This window comes from Mus caroli, chromosome 2 (assembly GCF_900094665.2).
Source record: "Mus caroli chromosome 2, CAROLI_EIJ_v1.1, whole genome shotgun sequence".
Taxonomy (NCBI): domain Eukaryota; kingdom Metazoa; phylum Chordata; class Mammalia; order Rodentia; family Muridae; genus Mus; species Mus caroli.
In genome coordinates, this window is record NC_034571.1 from 60,926,898 (window position 1) to 60,940,633 (window position 13,736).

Sequence of the window (13,736 nt, forward strand, 5' to 3'; positions counted from 1 at the left end):
ATTATGATGTTTCAATGTGTATATGTCAAGTGTACATATGTGTGCAAGTGTACATGCACATATGTGAGCATATATGTGGAAGCATAGAGCTGTATGGGAAATACATGTTTAGATGTAGAGGAAAGAGATGTAGGGGTGGGGGGAAATTTTTTCTTATTTATTGCACCAACTGAATTCAGAGCTTGAGGACAGGGCTAGTCTGGCTAGCCAGCTTGCTCTGTAAATTCAGTTTCATCTTTCTAGTTTTGGAATTACATGTAAGCTACTATGCCCATCTGACATTTCTGAGGGTTCTGGAGATCCAAATTCCAGTCCTCATGCTTGCCTGGCTAAGGATTTAACCACTGCATAAGAAAGCAGTTTGCATAATGTAATAAATGGGAGAGATTTCCTTTGAAGAAGGGACTGGTTTTGAATTAAAAGTAATGCCCATTAGTGAATTAATTTGGGATGGCAAATATTATATAGGAATGCAGTTCAGGAAAACGTACAAATTTGCCATAGATTTGGCCCAGTGAGACATTTATTTTACAAGGATGTTTGTCTTAGAGAACATTTGACATAGGATCAGAGGATTTGCCACTGAAAAATCCACTTAAAGTTGTGATTTCATTAACATCCAGAGTAAAAGATCACAAACGGATTGCCTCTCCCAAGAGCCCAACCATCCCTTGGTTCTACAATATTAATTCTTTGCAGTCTCTAGGGAGAGTCAGTAATTGGCTCCCATGTGGGATGCACCGGGAAGTGTTGGTCTAAGTCAATTGGAAAGAACACATTGAGGTTATAAGGTACATAGAAGGAGATGTCTAAGAGAGAAGTATGCTTAATGGGTGGATTGTAGAGGTTGTCTCTTCTAACAATGTTTTAAAAAGACATCTCCCAGCAGAATTTCTGTATTGTTGCACAACCAGTTCTTCAAGTCTATTTCTTCTTTAGGGTTCATACTTTTTATTAAATCAATGAAAAATTAGGACCAGGCAAATATTCTAGTTGATATTAGAAATTTCAGTGCATTTGAAAGTATCATCTAAGTGAAGACATTTAGATTAGTTTTTTAAGTCACTGGAAACCATGGATTCTATAGCTTTTCTAAGAAATAGAAAAAAACACATGTGAATAAGAATTTAAAAAATGGAAAGTAAAAATCATGAGTTCTTAATATGAAATGTAAAAAGGTTTAAGAAAAGCCAACAACTAAATCAGTGTTGTGAAATTTTATTAAGATAAATATTTTTGATAGATAAATGCCTCAATTACCCAAGCAAATTTTTTTTCTTCCAAACAATAAAAATTATCTTTCTTATCTAAGACTCCTACATTTTAAGAGGAAGCAGAAGTGTCAGTTTGTTTTTTTATTTTGGGGTTCACTGTGATGCCTTCTAAGATTCTGGGAAGTTAATTGGGGTAGCTTACAAGGAGTTGGCTTATACACCAATTTCTTAGTGCTCATGATTTCTTTGTATTTCATGCATATTCTATTCTTTATACTTCAATGAAGTTGACTTTTCACATGTTTTGGTTTTATAACTTAAAGCACATCTTTTTTTTTTTTATTCCCTTGTTTCACAGGGATCTTGCCTTGCTACTTTCTGCAAATAACACATTTTATGCAATAAAGAGGAGAATGATCATAACCATTGGCAACCCTGAGATACCTGGCCTGTTGTACCTTTAGCCACTGCTCGCACACATCAACAATCAACTGATGGAATGTGACTGGCCCATTGAGGGACCAGAGCAGTGTGTTGAAAAAATAAGGACTATATGCTCTGTCACTACCATGAGCTTGACAAATTAAAACGTTTTCATCAGCATCCTACACCAGGGTCCCCCACCCTCACCAATTGAATAATTTTCCCATAAATGGACAATGAAGTATAAATAGCTAAATCATATTCAGTGAAGCATAATAAAGATATATACTTCTGGGGTTATAATCCACAGATGGTAAGCCAGAGATAACTTTTTTTCCCCCAAAAGAAGTTTAAGCTCATTAAAAGTAGTGGATTTGGAAATAAATCCTGTATTGTCCCTACTGTGGTGCAATTGTACCCTTCCCATTCCCTCCCTCAATCCCACTACACATAAGTCACAGTGCAAGGATTAAAGGTAGCAAAAGGGGTAATACAGTACCCATAATAAAGGGCTGAGGGGAGGAACCACCGCTCCACCCCATCCAAGTTGGAGCAAGATTATCCTATATAAAATAGAAATATATAGTTTATTATTAGTTAGAAAGCTGATATGACAGAACATTTGGTGTTACTTTTTGTATATGATGCTCACTGTCTGTTTCCCTAGCAACTAACACCTGAGTTCTTTGGAAAAGGTTTTTACGATTTTCCCAGCTTGGGAAATTAAAATTACGAATTTAAATACAAGTTTTATTTGACCCTAGGTATTCACGACATCGGTTCATTCTGTTCAATTTCACAAGTTGAAAAAAAAAATTTGGACTGGAAATTTGAAATACAATAAATGTTCAAAAGCCGTCAGCCAAAAGTGTGCATAAGACATGCAAAACACAAAGGGCAACGTGATGATAACTCGTTTGTTACTTTCTAACTCCTTCTCAAGCACTATGCAGCATGCTGTGTTCAGTAGTGTTGCATAGAAGCACATGCTTTGAAAGAGTGACGGAAAACCCAAAACAAAATGACTGCCTGGTTGACACTCGGACACAGCGATTGCGGTTCTATGCTGCCAAGGAGGATAAAGTGAGAGTTTCTGAAGATACTCTAGCTCATTTCCCGCTTACAATCATCGTCATGCCCAACCTCGCCACCATCCACAGTTATACTCTTACAAAGTCGAAAATTTCTCATACTAGAAATACAAAAACCAGAATCAACAGAAGGTTAGTTTTGACTTCACAATGCCAAACTGGTGGTGAGGAATTGCCGTGGCCTTGAGGTATTTGTGGTCTCACTATGTGCCAAGCTGACCAAGGAGTCAGCTTCTTAATATCTACCCAGAATTTTTGTTTTGATGACTCCAGTTTTTAAAAAGAGAAGCATATCAACAATAATTGATAAAAGCATTATTAACAATAATTGACAAAGGCATTATTAACAATAATTGATAAAGTTATTTCCACACACAAAAAAATAGACTCATTTGTTATGGAAAGTAAATATTACATATAAAAAATAAGTGACTGGATTTAATAATATTCTAAAAGATCAAAGTTGAAGTGTATTCTAACAACCTTACATAGGTAGCATTATTCATTAAAGGCCTGACACTGTTACTGATGTTGTGGTGTGCTGCTTGTAGGCAGGAGCCTAGCATGGCTGTCCTCTGAGCCCCTACCAGCAGCTGACAGAGACAGATGCCAATATTTACACTCAACCATTTGACTGAAGTCTGGATACCTGTGGTTGAATTAGGGGAAGGATTGAAGAAGTTGAAGGGGAGGGTAACTCCATAGGAAGACCAGCAGTCCCAACTAACCCAGACCCCAGGGAGCTTCCAAAGACTGAGCTACCATGCAGGAACATACACAGGCTGGGCAGAAGCAGAGGACTGCCTGGCCTGGCCTCAGTGGAAGATGTGTCTAATCCTCGAGGAACTTGAGGCCCTGGGGAAGGGGGAGGCCTAGTGAGGGAGGGAGCATCCTCTCAGAGGCAAGGGGGAGAAGGAATGGGATGAGAAACTATAGGAGGGGGACAGGGAGGCGAGATAATGGCTGGATTGTTAAAAAATGCAAAAGAAAAAGAAACATAAAAAACCATAAAAAGTTGAAAAATGTGAATTTAAATTTAGCTCACATATTTTTATATAAAATATATGAAAACAATGTTTTCCTTGACAACTGAAATTGCTATTCTGAAATGAAAGTGCTCTTTTAATTGGAAAAGCATTTAAGTTTTGCATAATTGGGAGACAATTTATGATACATTTTTAACACAAATTTCTTTGATTTCTTGTGTGAGAATCAAAGCTCCTTTGTGCTTACTTGGATCTACTGAAGAGAAGTTTTCATATGTGCTAGAGAAATTAAAAATTGTGCACGTTTCTTACAATATAGTATAATAAAATTTACAATAGGTTTTTATTTATGAGGGGACACAGGCTGAAAGCCATCTATGTGGTGCAGAGAGGAGCCTGTTTGTTGGAGCCTTGGTTTGTAGGTGTAAGTGGCAGGACAATGAGCACTCTTTGGCTTATACATTTCATCTGATTGGTTTAGAGAGCATAAATTTTGGATCTTCATAAAAAATAATTTTCACACGGCATATCTTCTATAAATGATTGTATAATGCTTTGAAATAATCATCATAACAATGAGCCAATAAATGCAAAAATCCGATGTGTGTTGAATTATGGAGAGGGGAATAATGCTTTGCTCAAAAGAGCAACGCAATACTCTGTGTAACTGAGAACTGAGGTTTACGTTAAGGTTGACGAGCCATGTATGGCAATGATTAAAAGTACATATTCTTTTTCCTTAACAGCTGTATTGTCATAAGATGTGTAGGTATTTATAGCAATTAAATTACTGTCTTACTTATTCAATGTCATTAATTCAGCTACGGTTGAGGCAGTATTAGTTATACTCCAGTCAATGGTTAATATCTGCCCTTGGATATATTCAAATAATGAGAATTTTGGCATTGTAAAGACAAAACATTTAACAACTCTTCATTTTTTTCCTTTGTATTCATACACATTTGTGATTCACATTACTTTCCATAAGATTCCTTAAGTACCGATGGGCCGTCATAGAGGAGAACGATATGAAACAAAATTATCTCTAGGTAATTACTACATGACTCAACTTAGTTCTTTAAGAGAGTATCTGCCCCTCCCCCTTTGTATTAGGAATTATAAGGAAACTCCCAAGATCAATTATGAAATAAGGTCATTTTAATTAGCAAAGCGGATAAATGATATTAAATCATTTTCAAAGAGGCCGATTTTCTCTTGCATATCACCAAGAAGTAAATATGCAACAGAGAAAAGGGTAAGGTAGCAAGTTTGCAAAGGGTTGCCATTCCTTTTGCATGCATGTGTTTTTCGTTAGTTAAGTTGAACTCAGCCTAGCTTTGACAATATACAATGCTGCAGAGTTTTCCTTTTTCTTACCCTCATCCCTTCAAATCGTGATAAGGCTCTTAGGGGTCTCAGAGCTCTTAGTGTCCTTAGGGATTTGATGGCCCCGAGTTCAGAGTAACCCAAGGCATTTGCTGTTAAACTGACCAATGAAACCTGTAAAATACAAATAACAACGAATCAATAACACTGCTTTCGTCCAATTTGCAGTTATCAACTAAAACAACAGATACAGTTTTATTCATAGCTGTTCTGTTGTTATTCTACTGAATAAACACAGCAATAGTGACTCCTATCCATAGATCACTGCCCCACCTAACCCTCTTGCAGTAGGTGATGCTTAACAGGGAGCCACAACTAGACAGTGCTGAGTGAGAGTCCTTGGAAAGCTCAATACTAAATAGGATATCTTCATGAAACCCCTCCTCTCACTCCTTAGAGAGCTATGTGGAAGAGGAGGCTAAAGAGTTTAAGAGCACTTGTTGGCATCCACAATAATATCTGGGTTTGGTAGCTGTTTATGAGATGGATCCCCAGGTGGAGCAGTCTCTGGGATGTCAACAAGTGCTTGCTGACAGGAGCCTGATATAGCTGTCTCCTGAGAGGCTCTGCCAGTGCCTGACAAATACAGAGGTGGATGCTCTCAGCCAACCATTGGACTGAGCACAGGGTCCCTAATGGAGAAGTTAGAGAAAGGACCCAAGGAGTTGAAGGGGTTTGCAGCACACTAGGAGGAACAACAATATGAACCAACCAGTACCCCCAGAGATCCCAGGGACTAAGCCATCAACCAAAGAGTACACATGGTGGGACTCATGGCTCCAGCTGCATATGTAGCAGAGGATGACCTTGTGGGACATCAATGGGAGGAGAGGCCCTTGTTCCTATGAAGGTTCTATGCCCCAGTGTAGGGAAATGCCAGGGCTAGGAAGTTGGAGTGGGTGGGTTGGTGAGCATGGGGAGTCAGAAGGGGATAAGGGGGTTTCAGAGGGGAAACAAAAAAAGGGGATAACATTTGAAATGTAAATAAAGAAAAAAACTAATAAAAATTTTTTTAAAAAAGTTTAAGAGCTAGAGGTGGGGAATGACTCCAAGGAAATTAGTGTCTTCCAGACACAACAGGGTGAGGGACATATGAGCTCACAATGGTGACAGCACGGACAAGACTTGTGGAAAATTTAAACCGGACTAAATTGTAGCGTGGGGGAGGAGAGGTGAGCAGGATGTTTTACCCCTAACCAAGATGCTATTTGATACTGCTGGGAGAGAAAAGTCAGTTTTCCTCAAGAGAGTGACACTGGGTATATGAACCACACTCAGGGCAGTCTGCAAGATCAGAAGTAGCTGGTCTACCCAGATGTTCTCGGATTTGTTTTTTTTTTTTTTTGTTTGTGTGCTTTTATTTTGTTATTGTTATGGTTTAGTGGTTGGTTGTTTTCGTTTTTTTTTGTTTGTTTGTTTTTTGTTTGTCTATTTTTGCTTGTGTTTTATAGCTTTTTTACTTTCTTTTATCTTCTCTTTCTTTCTTTCTTTCTCTCCTTCTTTCTTTCTTTCTTTCTTTCTTTCTTTCTTTCTTTCTTTCTTTCTTTCTTTCTTTCTTTCTTTCTCTCCTTTCTTTCTTTCTTTCTTTCTTTCTTTCTTTCTTTCTTTCTTTCTCTTTCTTTCCTTCTTTCCTTCCTTCTTCCTGTCTGTCTGTCTGTCTCCCTCCCTTCCTTCCTTCCTTCCTTCCTTCCTTCCTTCCTTCCTTCCTTCCTTCCTTCCTTCCTTCCTTCCTTCCTTTTCTTTTTATAAAGAGAATGAAGTTGCCAGGGTATCAGGACAGGAGGATCTGGGAGGACTTGGGGGAAGGGAAGCAATATAATGCAAAATACACCGTAGAAAAATTTACACTGTATGAAAAGTTTAAAATAAAATATTAAAAGGATATAAATGAATATCAAGAGTAAAGAATTTGCAAAATACCAAGTTCTAACCACACTTGGAGTTATGAAAGCATGAGCTAATGCCTATTGATTAATTTCCTCTCTCTTTTCTGTAAAACTGATGATTCCTTTGAGATTTCCATCAATTTGCTCACTCCAATTTGGCCTCACTGAGTAGCCCTGTTACTTGTTTTAAGTATTCATAACTAAAATTCTCCATAAGGATATTTGGTATATCAATGACTTTCTGTAAATCTCATTTACATAAAAGAAAATTTCTTCCTCATCATAAAGTAGGCTTGTCTTCCCCTACCCTCTGCAACCTTACTTGTAATAGACTTAAAAATCTCTCAGTAAAATCTTCCAGTAGATAAGAAAGATTTATAAGATTACAGTAGTGCTCACCATCCCTTTTGTATCTTGCTATTCTTTACCATTGGGGAAGAACATCAATGAATAAGCGCATTAAGACCCAATCTGGAGTCTGTCAAGTTTTTAACATGGCAGAATAGACACCATGCCTTTTAAATGTCTTTTTCTTTTTTTCTTTTTTTTTAAGTCTTTCATTCTCTTTTATTTATTCTTTTTTTTTAAAATTTTTAATATTTTTATTACATATTTTCCTCAATTACATTTCCAATGCTATCCCAAAAGTCCTTTTTCTATCATTTGCATTATATATTACCAATATGATTGTTTAAATTTGGTTTTACTACTAGATCTTATCTCCCCCCTTTTAAATTAGTTAGTAAATTAGTCCAGAACTTCTAAGTTCTATGCTATTATTAGGTGAGAGAGTTTAGGGCTGGGGAGCCTATCTTGTCATCACAACACAGTGGCCTGAGACTCATTCACTGTTTTAGAATTGGGATGCAAACAAGACAAACTACCTCAAACAAAAGGCAGGACATGGAAGATACCTACATCAACAATTAAGAAGTCCAGCCAACACCAGGCATTGGTGAAGTATGTTTGATAGCCATAGGCCACCCATTTGAGGAGCATCTCCAGGATGAAAATGTAAGTGAAGACTTTGTCAGCATACTCCAGCATGGTTTTGATCGTCTTTCGCTGATCAATATATATATCCTCAAAGGCCTAGAAAGAAAACATTACACATTTTAGCTTTCAAACACTACTAGAATCTTACAGCTAGATTTTTCTGATTATATCTGCACATGGTATTTCCTTGGGACGGAAGAACGGGGATACAGTGTTGCTATTGCTTTGTTACTCTCTGGGTTTTATCCTTATAAACCAGAGGGAAAGATATACTTTAGATAGCTACTAAAACCAGAGAGGGGGGAGGTGTCTTCATGACTCCACTCTTCCTGAAGTGAAATGGTAAGTCCCTGAGTCAATTGGCTAAGCCAGGAAGTATTTCTTAATGTCACATTCCATGGCAGCCATGGCGTTTCTCTCTCTCTCTCTCCCTCTCTCTATCTCTCTCTCTCTGTATTTTTATTAGATATTTTCTTTATTTATATCTCAAATGTTATCCCCTTTCCCAGTTCCCCCCTCCTGGAAAGCCCCTATCCCATCCCCCGTTCCCCTGCATTTGTAAGGCTTTGGCAGGCCTCTCAGGAGACAGCTATATCAGGCTTCTTTCAGCAAACATTTCTTGGCATTCACAACAGTGTCTGGGTTTGGTGACTGTATATGGGATGAATTTCCAGGTGGGACAGACTCTGGATGGCCTTTCCTTCAGTTTCTGCTCTATACTTTGTCTCCATATTTGTTCTTATGAGTATTTTGTTCCCCTTTCTAAGAAGGACCAAAGCACCCACACTTTGATCTTCCTTCTTTAGTTTCATGTGGTCTGTGAATTGTATCTTGGGTATTCGGAGCTTCTGGGCTAATATCCACTTATCAGTGAGTGCAGACCATGTGTGTTCTTTTGTGATTGGGTTACCTCACTCAGGATGATATTTTCTAGTTTGCCTAAGAATTTCATAATTTCATTGTTTTAATAGCTGAGTAGTACTCCATTGTGTAAATGTACCTCTTTTTCTGTATCCATTCCTCTTTTTGATCTTAGCCATTCTGACTGGTGTGAGGTAGAATCTCAGGGCTGTTTTGATTTGCATTTCCCTTATGATTAAGGATGTTGAACATTTTTATAGGTGCTTCTCAGCCATTCTATATTCCTCAGTTGACAATTCTTTGTTTAGCTCTGTACCCTGTTTCTTTGTTTCTATGCTGTGGGCGTGACTCAGTGACTAGAACAGTTGTCTAAGATATGTGAGACCAGTAGCTTGACTTCCAGCAAAAAAACAAATTCCTCTCATTATTATGTTTTTTTCTATAGGAGAGAGATTAAACCAATAAGCAATTTATCAATATACTGTCCAATTTTATTTTACTAAGCAGTTAACTGCTTTTTTTGGTTTTTGTTGATAATTCTACTCTTTTTCTTTTTCTTTTCTTTTCTTTTGTTTTTGTTTGTTTGTTTGTTTGTTGTTTGTTTTACAAGACAGGGTTACTCTGTATAATAGCCCTGGCTATCCTCACTTTGTAGAGTAGGCTGGGGCTCTAACTCACAAGCATCTGTCTACCTCTTCCTGCTGGAATTAAGGGTGTGCACCACCACATCTAGCTGATAATTTTACTTTTTGGTAGGTATAATGTGACATTACTTAATAGGAATGTCATATTACTTTTCAATTAGATCCACCTATGCCTTGTTCTAATATAAACCTCAGCTGGTACTTTACTTCTGATATATATTCCTTTCAATGATGAAAAGACATTTTTGTCTATGATATGCAGATATGTAGATAGTGATATGTAGAAGACAGTTATTCCATCAACAATTTTATAGAAAAATATATACTTGATTTTAAAACGTGTAAGTCATTGTGTTTTAATCAGGCAAACACTTGTGCTTATTTATTTATGTATATATTCTATCATTTATATAAATCTATGTATCATCTATCTATCTATCTATCTATCTATCTATCTATCTATCTATCTATAGTTTCTCTATTATCAATCTATCCAAACATTTTATTTTATGGCTTAAATATATTTTTATATCTAAAATTCTGTCAATATAGTTGTGTATATGTAAACAATTTTCATCTAAATTGAAATAGATTCTGATGAAATGAACATGTTTCTGTAAACATAATCCAGTCTTTAAATAATCCTTAGGTATGGTGCCCACTATTTAGTATTACCAATATCATGTTTCCTGAGTAGCCCAAGAATAGTGAACACACATGAAAAGGGACAGAGAAGAGGTCCCCAAGGACCTACCAAGCTTCCACAAAGAGTTCATCAGAACTCAGAGGATATATAACCACTATAATAGCACTGACATGAACTCTTATGTGCTTCTCATAGTCATGTTTAGTTAAGCAAAGAGGAATACTCACTTTGTTTAAAATGACTAAGCAAAAGGGACCCGTTTTTTGATCTGTTTCATGATAAGCAAACATCGATGAATGATTAGAAATGTGTGTGCACACATAAATGCAAACCCAGAAATGCAGCAGTCATTAACTATCTGGCAGGAAGATAAAAAGGTGTTGTTATTGAAGACTCATTGATAACTAAGGCAATGGGAAACAAAGGCTTAAAGAGTGTGAGATTTTCCCAGTTGCGACTGAAGCACTTTGGGTTAAGGTTCACTCACCAGGGCACCACTACTCAGGAGAATCATGAACACAATGAAGGTCTCAAACCAGTTGTGCTCAACTATTCGGAAGCACGTTCTTCGTAGGTTCCACCACTGTTTCCCTCTTCCTTCTTCCACACTGATTTGACAGCACTTGAATCTCTGGACACAGCCTGCAAGCATAAGGTTCCAATAGGAGTATGGAAGATAGCTCTACCACCTCCATTATACATTGCATCAGCCCAGCTTTATCCCTCCACCACCAGCACTATGCCTAATTTGCTTTAACCTTAAACATGTGTGTAATTTATAAGCAATGGCAAATCAATGAAAACATACAGCATCTTCATATTTTGCCATTTCTCTGACACAATGTTACCTTCAAAGAAAACTCATTGTAAATTACAAATAACGACACATAGTTTGCCTTTTGTGGTTGTTCTTTTCTCATCTCTCTCTTTTTTTATTTTAATTTTTAAAAATTCTTTAATCCATTTTTATAGTCCAGTATTTATCCCACTCCTGGTCTGGCCCCCTACTGCTTCTCATCCCATATCTCCCTACCCTAGTCTCTAAGAGGATGTGCCCACCCACACCCCACCAGACCTCCCCACTCCCTGGGACCTCAAGTCTCTCAAGGGTTAGGTGCATCTTCTCTCCCTGAAGCCAGACCAGGCAGTCCTCTGCTGTCTATGTGTTGGGGGCCTCATCAGCTGGTGTATGCTGCCTGTTGGTGGCTCAGTGTCTGAGACATCTTGGGAGTCCAGGTCAATTGAGAGTGCTGGTCTTCCATGGGGCCAACCTCCTCCTCAGCATCTTCCTGGTTTCCTCTAATTCAACCACGGGAGTCCCTGACTTCTGTGCACGGGTTGGGTGCTAGTATCTGCATCTGACTTTTTATTGTCTGAAATTAATGCATTTGGTTGGACCTACTCTAGAAAAGGATTTCAAAATGAAATTAATGTCTGGCCAGAAACCTTCTCTCCTAAGTGTGTATTCCTGTGGTGCTGCTCCTGAAAGGGTGTTCTCTTCCTCACATTGCTTTTATATACTGAATCAAGCCTGTGGGCCTCACTCTTTACAAGGTCTATTACATTTAAGCCACCCACTTTGGGTGATCAACAGTTGAAAAGGCCGTACTCCATAGGTGAACTGCAAGTGATGTCACCCGCATCTTTACCTTCAGTGAAGCAAGCTTCGGGCTCAAGGGTTTCTTCTGGTTCAATGACAGGCTGTTCCTCTGCAGGCGCCCCGATGTCTACTGTGCTTCCCTCTGAGGAGCTACTGCTTTCGTTGAGTTTCTGGGCATAAAATGGTCATAAAAAGCAAATTCTTTTAATTTAATTCCCCAATGAATGACATACCAAGAAGAGATTACTTTTCTCAAGGTTAAGGTGCTAATGTACATTGAGAGTAAAACGAAGACTCAGAAGAAGAGGGAATGGGAAAACCTAACTGTTGATTCCTACCCCAGGGATTTCTGTGTGCAGATTGCTGCGCTGTGCTGGGATGTCACAAATGGACCATCAGCAACATGGAGTGAGGGAACTCCTATCCCATGGATTGGGGAAGGGGAGAGCGTCGTGACTTGTAGGAATGGGGAGAGAGATAAGGGAAATGAAGCTCGGAGAATCTCTACCTGAGAAGACAATGAAACCATTAAGCTAGTCTGTGTTTAAACATTTACATATGTTTCTTTAATAGTGTCTCAATTCTGGGAAATTATAACATCATGCTTTAACTTACACTTCCTGTTAGAACAGAGGATCAGAATTATTTATTATAAATGTATTCATATTTTCATATTTCATATGCCTTGTGGAGAAAAGATGTTTTATAATAAGTTAAAAATACATCAATAAACAAATAGCCTTAGACTCTTAATTAAAGGGGTTCATTACTGGAAAATATTTTAGAACCTAAAGTGTTGCAGAAACAGACCAATAAATGCATGGAAATGTCAGTTTCTGCTCAGCAAGCAATACACTAATATCCCACATAAAGTTAATTCAATAGAAACAGCGTTTCTCAGACTTTGGCAGTAGTAACCAGACACATGGTGCTCTTTGGATCCTTAGGAGTCAAAGATGGCAAAAACAGCAGAAAATATCAACTTATCCTGCTGACCTTCAAATCTTTGTAAAAGTAAATAGTACACTTGGCAATTTAATCAAGTTAAGAAACATTGAGCGCCAACAATGTGTTAGAAACTTGGTGTTCATTGGCAACTATAAAATCCGTAGCCCCGTTAGATACTTGAAATAAAATATGATGTTTTTCAAACTATGGATTTATGTTTAATCTAAAAGAGATCTCACCAACTACCCAGTCAACACATATTTTTAAATAATAAACTTTAAGCATCATGCTAAAACTATGACTACTAATTTGTATACATGAAACAGAGTTTTCTTTGTTCCATCAAAGGAAGATGGCTTCTACACCTGGGCCTCTATCCAGCTGACTGTCTCTCTTCCTTTTAAATTTCTTGTTAAATAGAAAATTAAAGGTCACAAGGATCTACACTGACATGAAAGACCAGTCATAATTCTGAGTGTCTGTTTTAAAGATTACCTCTGTTATTATACATAGATTCTTCACTGGAAGCTAGTTGTAACTTTTTAAATAATTATGACTATAGCATGTTTACACATTCATCATCTGGAGAATTTACTCCTCTGCACAGGATACAGCAACAGGTAGATTTTAAATCTACACTGCATTTGCTTTGAATGATTCAAACATTTCTTCTGACTTAAAAACATATCCAAGGATAAGTCATGCATTTGGCCATATAATAAGTGAAGAGACTATAATAAATGGCTAGTCTGTGTGTTTGAGTTACAGTGCCCATTCTGAGGATTCCTGTGTCTTTCCTCAAAATAACTGGAATCTATAATTGGCTGTAATGTGATAGTTGTAGGCTGAGATTTTCCATATCAGTAGTCATATTTAATAGCTTTAATTGGCCTTATCATTGCTACAAGAATTATTTCTTATTTCCTACAAAAACCCTGTGAGCAGAATTTTATCATTATCCAGCATTCTTCTTCTTCTTCTTCTTCTTCTTCTTCTTCTTCTTCTTCTTCTTCTTCTTCTTCTTCTTCTTCTTCTTCTTCTTCTTCTTCTTCTTC

At 37.5% G+C, this 13,736-nt stretch overlaps 1 protein-coding gene across 2 annotated transcripts in view; it reads right to left on the reverse strand.

Moving 5' to 3' along the window:
• LOC110308193 (sodium channel protein type 1 subunit alpha) overlaps window positions 1–13,736 on the reverse strand; it is a 153,082-nt gene that overhangs the window by 19,777 nt on the left and 119,569 nt on the right. For both annotated transcript variants that reach the window (XM_021180584.2, XM_021180599.1), the window contains exons 18-21: window positions 11,783–11,903; window positions 10,621–10,775; window positions 7,905–8,078; window positions 5,092–5,214 (exon numbers count right to left, since the gene is read on the reverse strand). In XM_021180584.2, coding sequence (XP_021036243.1) covers window positions 5,092–5,214; window positions 7,905–8,078; window positions 10,621–10,775; window positions 11,783–11,903 — 573 coding nt within the window. The remainder of the gene's footprint in view (window positions 1–5,091; window positions 5,215–7,904; window positions 8,079–10,620; window positions 10,776–11,782; window positions 11,904–13,736) is intronic.